General features: G+C 36.3%; 1 protein-coding gene across 1 annotated transcript; it reads left to right on the top strand.

Moving 5' to 3' along the window:
* The first annotated feature begins 16622 nt into the window (after positions 1 to 16622).
* LOC114821912 (auxin efflux carrier component 2-like) lies at positions 16623 to 20674 on the top strand. The gene is made up of 6 exons (XM_029095338.2): positions 16623 to 18059; positions 18633 to 18918; positions 19284 to 19369; positions 19478 to 19635; positions 19861 to 19937; positions 20182 to 20674. The coding sequence occupies exons 1-6, from the start codon at positions 16781 to 16783 to the stop codon at positions 20246 to 20248; spliced, it is 1953 nt and encodes a 650-aa protein (XP_028951171.1). The 5' UTR covers positions 16623 to 16780; the 3' UTR covers positions 20249 to 20674.
* Positions 20675 to 21008: the final 334 nt, after the last annotated feature.

A 21008-nucleotide genomic window follows, 5' to 3' on the forward strand; every position in this document is an offset into this window, starting at 1 on the left:
CAGCCCATAAACCAACTGCTTGGCCTGCAAATAACACCAGCCCAAGTGGGCTTTAGTGTCCCTTTGCATCACGTAGCAGCTGATCCCAGCCCTCATGGCTAAGGCGTTATCCCTGCACTGTGTCGCGCTAGAGCCCAACTCTTATGCTGGTGCACCTATGTTCGTGAAGTACTGGAGCGCACCCCTTTTTGGGCTTACTTATACAGCCCAAAATTTTGTTTTAGAAAAAAACCAATGGGCTTAAAGCCCCTGGTTTGCTCAGCCCGTACCTCTTCCAGCCTACCCATGGGCTTTGGTCCATATTTTTGGGCCCAAGTTTAATCGCCTATATTTTTCAGGTTGGATTTTATAATTTTTTTCACCCACACTTCAATTTTGGCCCAAAGTCCAAATAATTGATTCAATTATAATTCTAGACCTGAAGATCTATTTTCATATTTTCTTGTTGCATATTTCTGTATATATATTTGTATTTGTTTGCAGGAACATATGAACCTAAAGTTCATAATTTTCTCAAAACCTGAAGTTTCTAGAAACATGTCCTGTTTGAAAATCTGAAGTTTTCCTTAAAAACATCACCCATGAAACCTCAAAGTTTCTTTCATGAAACCTTAAACCAATAAATGTCTATTAGAACCTGAATGTTCTACTCCTATGTGAATGGATTGATTTTCCTCCTTTACACTAACCACATTCTTGTCCATTTATTTTGTGGTAGGAATGTTCTACTCCCGGAATTGCGTTATCGAAGCTGAGCCAGGAATGGCCGTTAGTGGACACCCACCACTTTTCACCGGTTAGAGAGGCCTTCTTTAATACATTAATAAAAATGTTCACAGGGGCTAGAAAGACTCGGTCATAAGAACTTAGACCACCTACATGCTGGTAAACGAAAACCACCTCGACCGGATCAAAGTAAACAAGAATGCCGAATCAGGGGACATGTCGAATTTGAACAAATTTGACTTTACCACTTTAGAGGTCTCTAGAAGAAACTACCTCAAGTCAGTCTAAGATGCGAAACTCCACTTCACCGCAAAGAATTTGTGTCTTACCATTGAAGATAAGACGAACAATCTGGTTGGCAAAGTTGAGAAAGCCACTACCATGATCTTCATCTGAAGACACATTTATGATGCATTGCAAACCGAGTACCTTGCTGAGGAAGATCCACGAGCACTTTGGGTTGCTTTGGTTAATCATTTTGTTCACCAAAATGACATCTTCTTGCCTGAAGCAAGACAGGACTGGCAGCATTTGTGCTTCCAAGACTTTAAGTCTGTGAATGAATATAAATCTAAAGTTTGTTGAATCTAATCAATTTTCAAGTTCTGTAACGAGAACTTAATTGAAAAGTATCTCCTGGAGAAGACATATTCGACTTCTTTACTACCAATATTGTCCTGTAACAACAATATAGGGCTCAAAAGTTCACTCAATTTTTGAATTTGATCTCTATTTTACTTCTGACTGAAAAATAGAATAAGTTGTTGATGAAGAATCATCAAGCTCGACCTACTGGGGCGACTGCTGTGCCTGAAGTACACTATACATAAATCAATGCCCAAAACGCCAACATAGATGTGGTAGGGGCGGCTAGAAGCCACCCCGTCAAGGTTAATAGAGCCAAGGCCCATCTAAAGGAGGAAACCGAGCTCAGAAGCACACTAACCTTGCTTCTAAGGCCCCAAACTTCAAGAATAAGGGCAAAGCACCTGACACCATGGATGCAGACATGTGCTACCACTGTGGTTCAAAGGACCATTGGTCTCGTGTTTCCCGTGCTCCCCAGAAGGTTGTAGCTGAATATCATTCTTGTTGTAAGAAGTTTGAATCAAACTTTGTGCAATTGGATGAACCAAAGAGTACCAAGATGGAGGTTTCTGATTTTTAAGACACTGTTACCCCTATGGAAGATTAGAATCTTAAACATGAACTATTTTTTGTTGATTTTAGAACCTTGGGGGCCGAATTCCACCTAGTGGCCGAACCCCCCTTGTTTTTTGTTTAAGTTTGAATAATTTTTCTTTATGTTTGAATTATTTGTTGGTGATTTGTATTTTGGATATTAAGTTTTTTTAATTACCGTCCTTGAATACTTGAATTATTTTGAATGGATATTTGTTTTTAGAACTTTTATACATGTGACCGATTCAAATTAATTTTTATTACTAAATATGACTAGTGGGAAAGTTAGTTGTCTGGCAGATAGTGCAACCACGCACACCGTTTTACTTGAATGCATCTATTTCACTAACTTCATACTTAAGAATGCACCTCTGACAATCCTCTTAGGCCTATCTAACTTGGTTGAAGGATATGGTAAGGCATGTATAATGTTGTCCAATGGTACAATATTAACCATTGATGAGGCTCTTTATTTTCCATGTTCTGGAAGAACATTGTTGAGTTTCAAGGACCTTCGAGACAATAATTACCACGCTAAAACCTATGTAAAAAATAAAGTTGAATTTATGTGAATCACTTCCTACGACTATGGTCAGAAGAGTATTCTATAGAAGATAGAGTGTATCCCGAGTGGTCTATATACTACAACCATAAGCCCTATAGAAAGCCACTATGTGGCTGGCCCTACCTCAAGGACCGCACAAAAAATTACACTTTGACATGATCGTTGGAACACCTTAGATGAACAACGATGTGCCGTATCCTCAAATCTTCACACAGGCATCCACTAACCCGAAGTTTAGGTTCAATTCAAGGAATCGCATGTCAAACCTGCTCCATGGGAAAACTTATTACTAAGCCTTCTTATGACAAGATTTGTTCGAATCCTCCTATTTTTCTATAGATGATTCATGGGGACATTTGTGGACCGATTCACCCTCTTTGCGGACCATTTAAATATTTTATGGTTTTGGTTAACGCTTCCACATGTTGGTCACATGTGTGCTTGTTGTCCACAAGGAACATTGCATTCTCCAAACTGTTGGCTCAAGTTATCAACCTCAGGGCTCACTACCCTGATTATCCAATCAAATCTATTCGATTGGATAATGCCAGAGAATTCACATCTAAAACTTTTGATGACTATTACATTCAATTGGGGTTGAAGTTGAACGTCCAGTACCTCATGTTCACACCTAGAACGGCCTGACAAAGACATTTATTAAGCCCTTACAAATGATTACTCGATCGTTTGTCATACATACCAAGTTCCCGATCACTATGGGGCCAAGCAATATTGCACGCAACCATGTTAGTACCCAACCATATAGCGCCCTTTAGTTGGTCTGGATACAAACCTGACATATCACATCTGCGGGTTTATGGTTGTGCGATCTATATGTCAATTTCATCGCCCTTACATACAAAAATGAGGCCTCAGCAAAGGATGAGAATCAATGTTGGATATGATTCTCCTTCAATTATTCATTACTTAGAACCTTTGGCAGGCAATCTTTTTACCGCTTGTTTTGCGAATTATCATTTTTATGAGACAGTCTTCTAGTCGTTAGAGGGAGATAAGAACATTACCATTCTTTAAGAATGTCGTGAATTATTGAGGACGACTCCCACTTTGTCTCATTTAGATCCCTACACCGTTCAGTCTGAAACTGAAATACAACAGATATTAGATATTCAGAGCATAGCTCAGAGCATGCCATATGCTTTCACAGGTTTAGCGCGAGTGACAAAATCACATATTCCAGCTGCAAATGTGCCTGCACAGATGGATATACCAAATGTACGACGAACTTCCCCCTGGAGGCTCGGGATGCCACTTTGGCTGATCCACGTACATTAGCGGCTAATCAATCTTCTGCCCTTACACAAAAGCGTGGCAGACTACTTGGTTCAAAGGATTCACACCCCCAGAAGAGGAAACCCATGACACAGGCTGTTGAGCTTACCATGAATCTGACTGTCGTCTACTCATTCTATCCAATTCATGAGGAAATTCTAGATTACGGAAGCATCCTTGAAGAGACGAATCCATCTCTCGAGAATCGTGAGATTTCGATCTATTATGCTAGCTTGGATGATGTTTAGTGTAGAAATGAAATGATCATCGATGATGTATTTGCATATGCAGGAGCTACTGAGATCATGTTGAGCGATGATATTGAACCTTGTTCTGTTGATGAATGTCAACATATAATTGATTGGTCAAACTAGAAATAAGCAATCCAAGTCAAACTCAATTCGCTTGCGAAATGTAAAGCATTTGGACTTGTAACTCATACTCCTCTACATGTGAAGCCCGTTGGCTACAAGTGGGTTTCTGTTTAGAAGCGTTAATAAGAAGAATGAAATTGTGTGTTACAAAGCTCGTCTTCTTGCACAAGGCTACTCACAACACCCTGGGATTAACTATGGCGAAACTTATTCACCCGTTATTAACTATGACGAAATTGATTATGCAACTAATGGATGTAGTAACTACGTATCTCTATGGGGATCTTGATAAGAAAATTTATATGAAAGCTCCCAAAGGACTTACATTGATTGGATCAAATATTTCCAAACCCCGAAAAACGCTCTCAATTCGACTAAGGCGTTCACTCTACGGTTTGAAGCAATCCGGCAAAATGTGGTATACCTGTTTGAGTTAGTATTTGGCTAGTCAGGGATATGTGAACAAGGAACTATGCCCTTGCATGTTCATTAATAAGTCACATTCCGATTTTGTGATTGTTGCATTTTATGTTGACGACATGAACGTCATCGGAACTCCTGAAGAGCTCGAGAGAACTGTCGCGTACCTGAAGTCAGAATTTGAGATGAAAGATCTAGGAAAGACTTGATATTGTCTCGATCTCGAGATAGAGCATCGTTCAGATGAAATCCTAGTACATCAATCGAACTACACCCATAATGTGTTGCGCCGCTTTAACGGATAAAGTGAAGCCTTCTAGTACTCCTATGGTCGTTCGATTGTTAGATGCAAAATGAGATCCCTTCTATCCGAAAGAGGATGATGAAGAGATTTTAGAACCTGAAGTTCCTTATCTAAGGTGATAGATGCTTTATTGTACTTAGCTCAATGCACTAGACCCGACATCTCATTTGCTGTTAATCTTTTAGCAAGATACAGTAATGCGCTGACACGCAGACACTGAACTGGTGCTAAAGACATATTATGTTGCCTTAAGGGTACACAGATCTAGGCTTGTTCTATCCCTACGGCTCCGGAGTGATGTCGCATCCCCTTATCTCGAGTCGATTCTCGTCTTGTTGGTTATGTCGATGTAGGTTACTTATCTGATGTGCACAAGGCATGTTCTCAAAAGGGTTATGTATTTATCGTTGGAGGCACCGTAATATCTTGGAGGTCAACTAAACAAACCTTAGTTGCCACTTCGTCTAACTATGCTGAAATACTCGCATTACATGAAGCAACTCAGGAATGTTTCTGGTTGAGAGAAGTTATGGGCCATATTCAAAGTTCTTGGGATCTTTATCCAATCATTGACGTCTCGATGACGATCTATGAAAATAAAGCAGCACGCATCAAATAGCTCAAGAAGGGTTACATCAAATGAGACAACACCAAGTACATTACACTGAAGTTCTTCTTCTCACATCAACAGCAAGAGCATCAGAATATTGAAGTCACACAAATTTGTTCATAAGACAATATGGCTGATCCCTTCACCAAATCACTACTGAAGGCGACGTTTCAAAAGCTTGTTCAAGAAATAGGTATACGTAAACTTTTTGAGTTGTAACATTGTTAGTTCTCTTTGGAATTATATCAAATGCAGGGGGAGTATCCTGAAGTATACTTGCTTGATCTTACTGTACTCTTTTCCTTACGATTATGAGCATTTTTCCTTTTGGCTACCTAACAAGGTTTCGACGAGCCACCTACCTTGGGTTGATCATATCCTTGATGACATCATGTAATGTTTCATTTGACTTTGCATTACTCATGTATTTTTCCTTAAACTATGGGTTCTGTCCATACTTGGGTTTGACCATAGCCATTGGTTTTTTTTTTTTTTTTTGTGAGACTTGGTTCTATATGCAAGTTCCTACTTTACTTTGAGACTAGCGTGTTCCCAGATTCAACGCCGACGAGTCGAGTTCCTTAACTCTACATGATTCCGAATCTACTTGAGTATTTACACACTCAAAGGGGAGTGTTATAAACATTGTATTTAAGTGTGACTGTGTAAATCCTAGATTAGATTTGATACCAGTTATTCTTCTCTATTAGGACTTGTATTCCTTGGAGGAGAATGATTCTTCCCTCCCTTATTACTATAAATAAAGACATTGCATAGGGGGAATAACACATCCTTTACATAACCCTACAAATACGTCTTTCTCCCCACTCTCTCTTTGCCATGCACCTCTCTCTCCCTGTCAGATTACAATAAGCCACGAAATTTTCCCTATTCTGGGTTGATTATTTTGGTGAGATTTTGATGCTTTGTTATGTATTTTCAATGTAGGACATGCGAATCTTTTTTTTATTTATTTATCATAAAGTAGTCAAACGGTAGAATTTTGAGTGATTTCAATTGGAGTAGGTTCGTGAGTTTGTCAAGAATAATGTATCAAAATTTCAGAATTTTATCCCAAAGCATCTGATCATGGAGAATTAATTTATGCCCAGCGCCAAGTGTTGACAGATTGGGCTTTAGATCTTAGTTGCAACTTTTGGGCTAGAAGATGATGGATTTTGGACTTGGGCTCCTCTTGAAACTTGAAGAGGAGGTCCTAATCTATAATTCGAGTTGTTTTGAACCTATTTTGGAGCCCTAAAGGTCCAAAAACATGATTGATTCTCTGCTGGGCAGATTTCTTACCTTGATTTGGATTATGATGTTAAGTCCATCCTTTTATTATTTTGTTTCCTAGTTTTTAGAAGACCTTTTCTTGGAAGGATTTTAATTTGCAATAGTAAGGATTTTAATTTGCAATAGTATAAATAAGGTTATTTAGCCATTAGAGTTCTCTACGCGAGATTGAGAGAACTTAGCAAAGCATTGGCGAATTTCAGACATCATTCTACAAGGTTCTTTCACCTTTTTCTATTTTCAATAAAATTCCTTTTGATTTTAATTATGAGTATGTGTAACTAATTCCTTTTGTTAGGCCAAGACCATGAGGCTTAGCATGAATATGTGATTTTATTAATTTGCTGATGAATGAATACATGCTTGATTTGAATTATTAATCATTGAGTTTAAACTATCTAATTGTCATTGTGCTTAGCTACCATTAGGATAATTAGACAAGTAATTTGGTGCAATTTCTATTGGAACATCACCCTGAAATTGAGTAGGGCTTCTTGTGGTTAGTAATTGTAAGTTCACTTAAGGTGAAAATCACGCTCTTAAGGGTTGCATGGTTTTTCAAAGGGGTTTCACAAAGCTTAATGAGTCATGCATGTTTGTATTTGATCTGAACATCACATATGAGTTGCATGCTAGATATCATTACAAAGAAAATATGGATTAGGAAAACCCAACCTTCAAAGTATGTATGTGGAAATTCATAAGCATTTGATAAAACTATATAAGATTGTTAACGATGATGGCTTAACTCTAGTTTTTTTTTTCTTCTAAAAAACGTTTTTCTTGCTTTTTTTTTTTTTACTGTTTTCGGCAAACTTTCAGATTGGTTTACTGTTTATTTTAGTTTTTAAATTTCAAAATCTCAAATCTTTGCTAAAATCTGTTTTAATTAATTAATTAAAGGTCAGCTTAATTACAAATTATTCAAACAATCATTGTGGAGAACAACTTGCATGAGCGGTTATACTACAATTATCTTGTACTCTTATAAGTATTTTAAGTGATTTTAACCATATTTGCGCAGGTATAAAGAACCCTATCAATATGGAGCATCCAATGGTACATGATTAATTGGAGTGGTTAGGATTAATTTAAATGTAGAAAGGGTAATTCTAGGAAGACTAAATTTGTAAGTTAAATGATATGAAAGTTAAAGATTGGATTATTGTTTAAGTGTTAATTAACGTGCTTATTTCTTATTGATGACACATCATTTGGTTTAAAAAATTTGGTCTCCCTAGCATTACTCTTTCTTAAACACATCATTTATTAGTTTACAAATTTCGTTTGCCTAGTATTACTCATGTAGAAAACTTCAAAGATGGTAATCCAGAGGAGCAATATCCAGACAGAATCCTTGCTGTTACCGTGGATCATTGACAATTGCTCAAATCATGTACATTCATCTCTTTGCAACTAAGACACAATTCTTCTGTAATCCAACCCCTCCAGCCATATATATATATATATATATATTGAAAAAGCAACTGCTCTTAGCAAAGAACATGAAACTTGTCAATTATTCACACCTGAACAAATCAGAACTCATAGAAAAGATGGTCATAATTATATCCACATAGGTTTAGTCCAAATAGCAGTCAAGCCTTTAACTAGAAGAGGTATTAATACCTCTATTTTGTTATATTTACGAGATGTGCGATTCACTGACTTTAGTGATAGCATTCTTGGAATGATCGAATCAAGTCTTTACAACGGACCAATTCATTTTGATTGTTTCCCAAACCTCACAATAAGTCTTTCAGATCCCCACATGCTGAAGGCACTCACTTTAAACATCAAAACTTTAGGATACCAAGTTCTTGAAGGAGTTCAACCATTAGCCTTAATCTTTAGAGTTTACTACAAAGTCATTGGAACAAACATGAATTTTCAAGCCTTAGTCAAGAGTCCAAGAGACCACACACTTCTAATCCAAACCAAGCAAGAAAATGCTAACATCAAAATACCTAGAACCATTAGGTAGTTAGATATCAATCTACCTTCAGATTGGTGTTTGATTAATGAAAGCAAACCAGTTAATATTCAAAATAGTCTAGTCAACCAAGACAACATAGAACAATATTTTGATGAAAAAGTTAAGATCAACTTTGACCGACCAGCTAGAAAATCTAATGTCAACCCCCATGAGTTATCCCAGTCACATAGGTCTTTAGCCCCCTGTAGGAATTCTTTTGCCATATTCACATCTACCAGCATGGTAGATCAAGATCAAGATCTCATTAATTCTTTAATCAACAAAAAATTAAAAGCAGTAGAAAATAAGTTCAACTGTCACCCAACAAGAATTAATCAATGATTTGATTAATATCAAACTAAAATCAATAAAAACAACCTCTCAAGTCACTCATCCCGTTTATCAACCCAATACCCAAAATCAAGGAGAACGAACTTCTCCAACAGCATCTGACTATGACACAGGTCAAGTTAATCATCAATTACTTATGTTAAATAAGCCATTTAAAATTCGATGGAAGAAGCTCAATGTTGACATCGAAGCAACAGAGAACATTCCTCGATGAAATATTTTCATAAACAAATATACAAAAGAACAAAAATTGGACATTTACAATAAATGGACCAATTTCATGAACAAATACAGATTCAAAGTATTTTTCTTCGACTTTGTTGAAAGATATTATGAATCTAAAAACAAATTAAAGGTTATCACCAAAGAAAATTGGGTCAAACAAGATAAAACCATAGTTTCATCTAGTCATCCCCCACAAGAAACTATTTTAATTTCCACTGCTAATACTCAAATACTAGCCACTCCTTACAAACTCCCAAAAGAGGATGCAGGAGTCAAACCTGTCATTGAACAAATCAATTTCACAAATCAGAGTCTTCATACCATGGGAAAACAACTAGATAAAATTGAAATAAAAATAGACAAACTTTCCCAACCAAAACCAACATAGGGAAAAACCTCTAGTCAACTTTCCAAAGTCTTCTTCCAACATAATCGCTTTGAAAACCATCTCCACAAGCCAAAAAATTGACCAAATGTTACAAGAATTAAAACAAGAAAAGACAATCAATGTTTTACAACACCCGGAAGAGTCTCATGAAGAAACAATTTCTACAATTTGGGATTCAGAAAATGAAACTGAAATAGATTCCATTAGGAAACTCGAAATTTTTTTCCAAAACCTTGAACTCAAAAGAATCACAAATAAATGAGTCAACCCAACACCTCTTACAAAAAATTGGTATCCAAGACCAACGCCTCCGGATATTCAGTTTGAAGAACGAAACATCCAAAATCAATTCTCAGTCTCAGCTAATAAACTCTATGAATGGAATATAGATGGTTTATCAGAACAAGAACTTCTAAACAAATTACAACACATCTATATGGTTGCTAATAGTTATATTACCAATAATAATCTTAGCCAAGTACAAGTTGTTAACCTTTTGGTCATTGGATTTACAGGAATGCTTCATTCCTGGTGAGAAAAACATCTCACTGAACAATCAAGAAATGAAATAAAAAATGCAGTTAAAAAGGATGAGGAAGGAATTCCCATCTTTGATGAGCATATAGGACAAAAAGTCTCAGATGCAGTGAACACATTACTTTTCACCATTATAGAACATTTCATAGGGACATCTAGTAATGTCACCTCCAGAATTCATGACCAACTTAGCAATTTACGATGTTCAACCTTAAGTGATTTTAGGTGGTATAAAGATGTCTCCATGTCTAGAGTCATGCTTAGAGAAGATAGTAATCAACCATTTTGGAAAGAAAAATTTATTAATGGATTACCAAACCTTTTTGCCCACAAAATTAGAAATGTTTTAGTCAATGAAGAAGGTATCATACCATATCATACCCTTACTTATGGAAATATTATTAATATTATCCGAAGGAAGGATTGAAAATGTGTATAGATATGAAAATCTCAAAACAAGTTAACAAAGATAAATCAATAGCTAAATACAGATTAGGAATATTCTATGAACAATATGGATTACCTCTTATTGCTCCATCCAACAAAAAGAAAAAAATCACAAGTCTACCATAAGTACCCCAATAGGTACTCAAGTAGACAAAACCTCAGATACAACAAATACAAATCCAAAAACAAAAACTTTGAAACCAATAAATTTTATGAAAAACCCAAGTCTAATAAATGGAAAAGAAAACCCTCAGAAAAATTTCACTCCAAAAAGCAAGAACAAAAAAGGAAAATGCTACAAGTGTGGCAAATTTGGTCATTATGCAAAAAAATGTTGTGTCAAGAAAACAATCAACCAATTGAAGATCTTTGAGGAAGAGAAGATTCAATTAATCCAAGTCCTAGAATTAAAGGACACAGACCATAGTCAATCCGAGGATGATCTAAGTTCTAGTTCATCTTCCTCCAATAATTCTTCAAGTAGTCTTTCATCCCCAAATATTAAGATAGGATGCACTGATACTTGTTGTAACAAGATTTCAGTCCTCAATAAACAAGAAGAACATGAAGATCTTCTTAAAGAGTTAATCAGTAAGGTCGATGACCCGGAATTAAAATCATATTATTTAAAGAAACTCAAAAAACTAGTCTCTCACGAAGAAACTAGTACTAGTCAACCCTAGTCATCACAAAAAATCAGTCTAAGTACAACTTTAGAACGATTCAACAAATTCAAGAGGGAAATCACAGTGAAATACTTACAGAGAGAAGTCAATAAAATCAAAGATGAAATTAGGGTTCTCAAATCAGAAAATCTAGAAATCCGTACACATCTCAGTAGAGTTCAAATGCAAATGATTGGCAACAACAATGATGAAGAACACATTAGTTCTTCTTCAAGTCACAATTCAGACTCCCAGTTTGAAGAAACGTCATCAAAAAATTTAATTTTAGGATTATTAGACAAGATAAGAATCCAGAAATGGTATTCTAAAATCAAAATAATAATTGAAGATTTTCACTTAGAAACAATTGCTTTGATTGACTCAGGAGCAGACTTGAATTGTATTCAAGAAGGACTAATTCCTACTAAGTATTTTCATAAATCAACAAAAATACTTAGTGCTGCAAACCAGTCACCAATGCAATTAAAATATGAAATTCCAAAAGCCCATGTTTGTCGAAACAATGTTTGTTTAAAAACCCCATTCGTTTTAATAAAAAATATCTCGGATCTAGTCATTTTAGGGCTTCCTTTCATAGCCCTTTTATATCCTTTTAAGGTTCATCATAATCGTATAACTACCCGAATGTTAGGACAGAAAATTATCTTTGAGTTCTGCACGGAAACAGACCTAAAAAAAGTAAGACAATTACAAAAGAATAGCAACTAAAAAACCATCAATTTAGTCAGTAAGAAATCAACAAATTAATTTCTTAAAAGAAGAAATTAATTACAAAAGAATTGACGAACAATTAACGAATCAATCTTTGTTACAAAACATTGACAATTTTCAAAATAAACTTGTTAATGAAATATGTTCTGAATATTCCCAATGCCTTTTGGCATCGAAAACAACATATTGTCAAACTCCCTTACAATAAGGATTTTGATGAAAAGAAAATACCAATCAAAGCCAGACTAATTCAAATGAGTCAAGAAGTTATGGAATTCTACAAGGCAGAAATTCAAGAACTTCTTAGTAAAGGAATAATTAGGAAGAGTAAATCACTATGGTCATGCCCTGCTTTCTATGTTCAGAAGAATGCTAAATTAGAAAGAGGAACTCCCAGGTTAGTCATCAATTATAAACCTCTTAATGAAGTCTTGGAATGGATACGATATCCAATTCCTAACAAAAGAGATTTAATTAAGAGACTAAGTCAAGCTGTGATATTTTCAAAATTTGACATGATGTCTAGATTTTAGCAAATCCAAATACATAAGGATGACAAATACAAAACAACGTTTGTCACTCCTTTTGGTCATTATGAATGGAATGTAATGCCCTTCGGCCTTAAGAATGCACCCAATGAATTTCAGAATATCATGAATAAAATATTTAATCAATACAATCATTTCTCAATTGTTTACATTGATGATGTTCTTATTTATTCAAAATCAATAGATGAGCATTGGAAACATTTGAATATGTTTGCCAGGACAATTAAGTCAAATGGATTAGTTGTCTCAACAACAAAGATTAAATTATTTCAAACCAAAATTAGGTTTTTAGGATACAATATCCACCAGTCTACCATTCAACCAATAGACAGAGTCATCCAATTTGCAGATAAGTTTCCTGATGAAATCACTGATAAAACCCAATTACAGAGATTTCTAGGATCTTTAAATATGTTGCAGAATTTTATCCCCATCTCAGACAACAATGCAAACCTTTATTTGATTGTCTCAAAGAAAATCCTTCACCTTGGTCTCATACTCATACTTCTATTGTCAAACAAATCAAATCCCATGTTAAGACTTTACCCTGTCTTGGCATTCCAACTTCCAATTCATTCAAAATTGTCGAAATTGATGCCTCTGAAATTGGTCACGGAAGTATCCTCAAACAGTCAATCTCATCCAGATCTCCTGAACAAATTGTTCGTTTTCATTCAGGAGTATGGAATCCAACACAAAGTAATTATAGTACTAGAGATATTATCTATTGTATTATACATTAGCAAATTTCAAGATGATTTATTAAATAAATTTTTTTTAGTCAAAGTCGATTGCAAATCTGCAAAATATGTTTTACAAAAAGATATTCAAAACATTGCATCAAAACAGATTTTTGCACGATGGCAAGCCATATTAAGTATTTTTGATTTTGACATTGAATATATTAAATGTAGCCAAAATTGCATTCCTAATTTCTTGACCAGAGAATTTTTGCAGGGGAAGAATGACGGACAAAAGAAATAATCAAAGAAGGCTTCCAACCACCCTAACATCACCACCAGTAAAACAAGAATCAAGCCCAGATTCTTCATTAGCCTTAACCATTACCAACTGATTCACTCCCTTAGGTTCCACAATAGGAAACTTCAGACCAAACTACCAAACACCACAACCAAATTACCAAACGACATTAGTCAGCCAATATGATTCTTACTCATCTTAGCCATACCATCCATCATCGTCTCAATCAGCCAACTATGCTAAAACATCCCCTTATGTCCAGAAAAACCCGAAGGAATACCTTTTCAGCATCCCCTTCAATATTCACCAAGATCAAGCCCCAGAAAAAATAGCCAAAACAGTTTTTCCTCCCAATTTTCATTATCAGCTTATTGAATCTATTAAGACTCAAATATTATCAAGCCATTCTCAGTGAGACTGAATCCATCTCAATTAAACCAATTTATAGCACAACCCATGAAAACAAAATCTTTTACCATTCTCTTTATATTGGAAAGTTTTTAACTAAATTAGAATGGGGACTCCCCCTCTACCAGACAAAACCTCTTCATACCCAGCATGTTCTCATCCCCAATAATCATTACAATTATTTTGATTATATTCAAGCATGGACTAACATTTTCCTCCATCAAACAGAAGACTTTAGTCACTCATGGTTTATCAATTTTGACAAGAGTTTCAGATTAAATTTCCCTGCATGGTTTCCAAAATAGTGGTCAGTTCATGGCCCAATAGCCAACCTCTTACCAGAAGAACTCATGCAAGTCCTCTCAGCTGGTTTCCAGCAAAAATTTGACAGAAGCCGATTCAACTACAAGATTACACTTCTCCCATTGTTTATGGCTAAGTACAAAGTCCCGTGGATAATGAAGTGGAATTATGAAGTCGAAACCGGCGAAGTCTACCGAACAAGATCAGTCAAGTGATGGGATAAGTTCAATCATTAGAAGATCATCAATCTGGTCCTCTCAAAATTTCCCGTCACTCCAGTTCTAGTCATCCCAGTAGCCTAAGCTCATGCTATTTCAGCACAACCAAAAATGGCATTGCCAATCATTTCAGAATAATCTCTATCAGACATTAGTCCTTCATCATCCCTCAAAGGAACAACCAAGTCATCTAAATCCACAAGTTCGAAGAAGAAAGAAAAATCATCCCAGCTCAAGGACTTAGCTCAACAATTAATGGCAGAAGCAGCTTTGCTCCATAATGAAGATTCAGATTCAGAGTCTTCAGATGCATCAACACAACAACCAGCTAACTCAGCAAGTCAGAAAACCAAGTGGGTAGACTATCAGGATTCCTAAGACTTGTTTGAATTATAATTTACCCATGTGAATAAACAGTTGCTGAGCATGTGATTCCAATAGGAAAAATGTCTACATCAACACCGAAAGCAGTAGCAATTATCAGCCATCATTCCAAACAAGACATTATTCATGAATAGTAAAATTACTTTTAGTGTCCATCCATCATGATGTTCTCGATAATGTTCGCGTGATTCAACAGTTATTTGCTTTTAGCATCTTTCCAACTCACAATGCAGCCGATTTCCCGCTTCAATGATTCAACTCAATCATCTCCAGTCTACTTAAGAAAACTCAAGTCTCATTAGAGAGGAAGCTGAAACTTCTGCATATTCTAAAACAACGGAACAGAAGCAAATATTCAGCTTGTAATTTCTCTGTTCAAAATTGTAAACACTTTAACTATCAAGGATGCATGCGTGCACCAATATCCTTGCTTTCAGTTCAATTTGCTGACCCAATCGTCAGTAAATCAATTGTAAGTTTCTAAATAAGTTTTCAATAAAACTTATTTTCAAATATATCTGCATCATTACTTTAAATTCATTATTTTCATTATGAAGAATATTTTCATAACAACTGATTTTGAATGGCATAAAATTCTTACTCACAGTCAATTCATCGAGTATCTCAAGTTTAAGGTAAACACAGATCAATCATTTGTTCAATTCTTTCTATTTGTTTATAACAGTTGATTCCATGGTATATTTAATCCTGGTTATCCACCACATCAAATATCTCTTAATTAAATGGATCATTCATTCAATAGTGCTTTTAATCCTAATCATCATTGCCCTTGGTACAATTGTCCTCATCAGTGTTTTTACCAGTAGTTACGTGTCACTTGGTATCAGAGCCAAGTGAGTGGTAATTGAGTTGTTATCTCTTTAATTGTCTTTGTTGTTCATTTTACAGCTTTCAATTCGGTTTATCTTGTTTGTTCACCTTCTAAGCTGTCCTGTTTAACTCTCAACCCAAACAGTAAGGCATGTTCCAAACAATAAGTCCATAGGATTGGCATAAGTGGAGAGGGAGTTTAGCAAATACTCGAGGAAGGTAAGCCGATAGGATTTCTGTCTTGCAAGTCTGTATTTTGAGCAATATGAGTAGATTATTTAGATCTAATTCAATGGTCAACACTAGCTCTAGATCCAGTCTAGGAACAATTCCAGATATAGTTAATGAAGAACAAAAATTAGATATCAAACAGATGACATTGTCGACTTTGGAGATTGGAATATCCCCAAGGTTTCTACTAAAAACATTTACAAAAAGAAATGGTCAATAGCCTTTTTTAGAAGTGTGTGTGTGTATATATATATATATCGCTCAAAATCTCTCCCTCGTTTTTCATCAAATTTATATATTCATACTATATACATGCTATCCATCACATTTATATATTCATATTATATACATGATATCTATCATACAAACTTGTTTTTGTAAAAACCATTCGTTTCTATTTTTATTTGTTAAAATGAAACGATATTAGCTGCGAGCTAGCACAGATTTGTACACAAACTTGCTGTAAAACTATTCCGTTTTAATTTTGTGGTCAGAAAAACCTGCCACAGTCCTCGACAGTGTCTCATTAAAATAAATTTTGTTCTAGGTTTGTTATCGACATTGTCGGTGTATCAACCCTATTTCCCTACCATCACCATCAATCCAACTTCTTGTTTTTTTCCCTATAGTTTTTCTTCAAAAAAAATAACAATAACAAATCCTCTTTCTATAAGAGAGGCATCAACAACCGTCTTACTCTTCCTCTCCATTTCTCTCTGTAACCCTCATGAAATTAAACACCCCAAACAACAAAACCCATATCTCCGTATTTGAAAAAGCACAGCCATGATTACTGGCAAGGACATTTACGATGTTCTTGCAGCCATAGTCCCCTTATACGTGGCTATGATCTTAGCCTACGGTTCCGTTAGGTGGTGGAAAATCTTCACGCCCGACCAATGCTCCGGCATAAACCGCTTCGTCGCTGTTTTCGCCGTCCCATTGCTCTCCTTCCACTTCGTATCCTCCAACGACCCTTACGCCATGAACTACCAATTCATCCTCGCCGACTCCCTCCAAAAAGTAGTCATCCTCGTTGCCCTCTTCCTCTGGCAAGCCTTCTCCAAGCGCGGCAACCTCGAGTGGATGATCACGCTCTTCTCCCTCTCCACCCTCCCCAACACCCTCGTCATGGGCATCCCTCTTTTACGCGCCATGTATGGCGACTTCTCCGGGACGCTGATGGTTCAGATTGTCGTTTTGCAGAGCGTGGTCTGGTACACTCTCATGCTCTTCATGTTCGAGTACCACGGCGCGAAGCTGCTCATCTCTGAGCAGTTCCCGGAGACTGCAGCTTCGATCACGTCGTTCAAAGTTGACTCTGACGTCGTTTCGCTCAACGGTCGAGAGCCGCTGCAAACCGACGCGGAAATCAGCGATGACGGGAAGCTTCACGTGGTGGTGAAAAGATCGAATGCGTCGTCTATGGTATCTTCTTTCAACAAGTCACACGGGTTGAACTCTTTGAATTCGATGACCCCACGGGCTTCGAATCTCACGGGAGTCGAGATTTACTCGGTGCAGTCCTCTCGCGAGCCCACCCCGCGGGCTTCCAGCTTCAACCAGACGGATTTTTACGCCATGTTTAACGCCAGCAAGGCCCCAAGCCCCAAACACGGATATACAAATAGCTTTCAAGGCGGATTCGGGGACGTTTATTCGGTGCAGTCATCCGAAGGGGTGACGCCGACAACTTCGAATTTCGATGAGGAGGCGATGAAGATGAGTAATATGAGTAATAAGAAGAGCGGGGCGAGGAGCATGAGTGGTGAGATCTTCATTGGTGGTCCGGCCTCTTCATACCTGCCTCCGAATCCCTTGTTTTCAGGGTCTACGAGTGGCGGGCTGAAGAAGAAAGATAGCGCTAGTGGTGGCGGTGGTGGTAGTGGTGGGGCATCGCCTAATAAGGAGCCTCATATGTTTGTTTGGAGTTCAAATGCATCGCCAGTTTCCGAAGGGAATCTTAGACATGCAATTAATCGAGCTGCTTCCACTGACTATGGCGCTACCGATCCTTCCAAGGTTGCAGGTCTTCGTAAACATGATAGTGCTGCTGCATCGAAAGGTGAGCAAATAATTTTATGATCCCCATCCCTCAAACCAAATGTTTGTCGATTTTGTAAATTGCCAGAAAAGTACTTACATCAGCAGTTTTTGTCAATTGATACCTTATCGAAGGGACAAAAATTTCATTCTTCTATAACAAAATCAAGGAGCTTCGTTGATCTCCTTGACATAGATCTGGTTTTTTTTCTCCACTCTTGTCAAAATTCCTTTGTCAATTACCAAACCGTTTCATAAATATTTCGTTTTTCAACTTTTGTTTTCATTTTTACTAATAACAATTATCAAACAAGTTTTCAGTTCTGAAAAAAAAAGTTGCTCAAAACTAAAACCTAAAATTGAGAAATGAAATAGTAAAGGATCATATACTTGTTTTAAATAAAATTATATTTGTGAAAGATCATACATATATTTGAGTAAACAACACCTTCTCAAACCATTTAAGGAAAAAAATTTGACGAATCTATCAGTTACTAGATTAATCATACATAGGTAATGGAACTTATTTTTCTAATTTAAGGGTTAAATCTTGATTGTTATTTGGTTAATTTTATATCCTTGATTACATGTATAGGTATACACGAATTAATTGAGAATATGAGTCCTGGGAGTAAAATGAGAGGAGATAGCGAGCTTGAGATAGAAGAAGGATCGAATAAATTTCCACCGAGTGTGTCACCGTACAGTAGTAGTTGCCAAAAGAAGGTTGATATGGAAGGACGTGTAGCAAAGAAGCACCAGATGCCTCCAGCAAGTGTCATGACTAGGCTTATTCTCATCATGGTCTGGAGAAAGCTCATTAGAAACCCCAACACTTACTCCAGCCTTCTTGGCGTGGCATGGTCTCTCATATCATACAAGTACATCTCTCTCTCTCTCTCTCTCTCTCTCTCTCTCTACAGTGAGTGCACCCATCATGCATTGTGTAGAAATCACTCAAACATATAACAAATGGTATCACATATTACGTGAACAAACCCTATCTAGAGGTGAAAATTATTGGGTCTCATCTTTACGAGATATGTGATAAAAGGAATGGGATTATTAATTGTGGTAAGATGGTTTATAAAAAAGCAATATATAATTTGTAGCTCGAGTGTTTAGGAGCACTCTTCTTACACATTTCAAATTCATTATTCAGTTTTTCCACCGCTAGCATCTTGTATTAGTCTATTAATGTTATCGAAAATTGATCCACTAAAATGAATTTCCCAATTATTGGCAGGTGGAAAATCAAAATGCCAACAATTGTAAGTGGATCCATATCAATATTATCTGATGCTGGCTTAGGAATGGCTATGTTCAGTCTCGGTATATATTTAACTTCAGTTGACTTATTATATTGACCTTATTGTACCATATGTACTTCAAATGATTTTTTCTTGTTAATTAATGATAGATCATCACTTATATTTCCAGGATTATTCATGGCCTTACAACCAAAGATCATAGCTTGTGGAAAATCTGTTGCAACATTTGCAATGGCTGTTAGGTTCTTAACAGGCCCAGCAGTGATTGCTGCAACTTCTATTGCTGTCGGTCTTCGTGGAGTTCTTTTGCATGTTGCAATAGTTCAGGTTCTCCAACTCAACCTTTCCAACCATCCCCACATTTCTAAAATCTTATGTTAACAGTTTTTTTATCAAATGGAAACTGCATCATAATCCATTCACAAGGGCCTCCACAAACCCTAATACATAATACAATGCCTAATTTAACACAACGTAATTAGATATGCACACTATATATGCCACAAGATTACATATGTAATTAATTGCTTAATTTCATTTTTCTTTCTGCAGGCTGCTCTTCCTCAAGGCATAGTTCCTTTTGTATTTGCCAAGGAATACAATGTCCACGCGGACATACTTAGCACTGCGTAAGTTTATCTATTTATTTGAAGTACATGATGAAAAAGGGACATGATTTCCAAATATCCTGTTTTCTTTTCGTTTTTTTTTTCACATTCACATTCATCTTTATTTTTGTTTTTTATTCTTCTTTATTTATATAATTTAAAAGTCAGAAATAAGTAAGGGATATAAAAGCATAACACTGTATGTGAAGATCACTTTTCTTAAAAAAAATCTGACTTGAATATTATGGTGTTGCAATTATTGCAGTGTTATTTTTGGAATGCTTGTTGCCTTGCCTATAACAATACTCTACTATATTCTTCTCGACCTCTAGTTTCTGAGACAATCAAGGCAGAAGAAAAACACACACAACTGTATATCCAAGTCAGGCTTAGGTGGATGGAGAGGATCAAAATGTCCTTCAGAAAGAAATTCATATGCATGCCATTGGATTCAGTGTTCAACAAAATACACACCATGCTCTGCATCTGACAGCTGAGTACCTTGATTTAGCGTTCACTTATATATTTAATTTTGCTACCTCGTGGTAGTATTATATATATATATATTTTTTTTTTTGGGTGCAGAAATATTAGTATATTAGTTTGGTTAGATAGAAATTATGTAATAGGTTACAGCTTAGAATTAGCCAGAGAAAGGTTAATTAATTGTTACTTGTTTCTTTTTATTCTTTGGGTGTAAATTTTTATGCGTTTATGCACCAATATCAATGTAGCTCTTTGCTTCACTTGGACACAAATAGACCTAGCATTCGTGTTGTGTTTCTCGTGTTCGTGTCGCTTTCGTGTCATACCTGATAGTTTAACGGGCTGTGTCATGTAATACCCGTTGAAGTAAATGGGTAATATGACCCGATCCGAATTTGATGTGAAAATTACTTAACACACAAATTAAACCCTATTGTTGACAATTATAGCAAAGATGTAAGTAGGGATCGTTCTAGACCGGGGATTAACTAGGGATGCTAATCACTCCTTTCTTGGTCTACTTCGGTTACAACTTGATCTACGGTGAGATCAGACCAGGTGCGAGATTGTTATCAGGTAATATGACCCGACCCGTTACCCGTTAAG

Source organism: Malus domestica, chromosome 16, assembly GCF_042453785.1.
Source record: "Malus domestica chromosome 16, GDT2T_hap1".
NCBI lineage: Eukaryota > Viridiplantae > Streptophyta > Magnoliopsida > Rosales > Rosaceae > Malus > Malus domestica.

Excerpts from the sequence above, each read along its gene's own strand:
- LOC114821912 (XM_029095338.2), top strand. The coding sequence starts at position 16,781 with ATGATTACTGGCAAGGACATTTACGATGTTCTTGCAGCCATAGTCCCC. Across the intron at positions 18,919-19,283 it reads TGGTCTCTCATATCATACAA|GTGGAAAATCAAAATGCCAA; the intron begins GTACATCTCTCT and ends AATTATTGGCAG. Across the intron at positions 19,636-19,860 it reads TGCATGTTGCAATAGTTCAG|GCTGCTCTTCCTCAAGGCAT; the intron begins GTTCTCCAACTC and ends TTCTTTCTGCAG.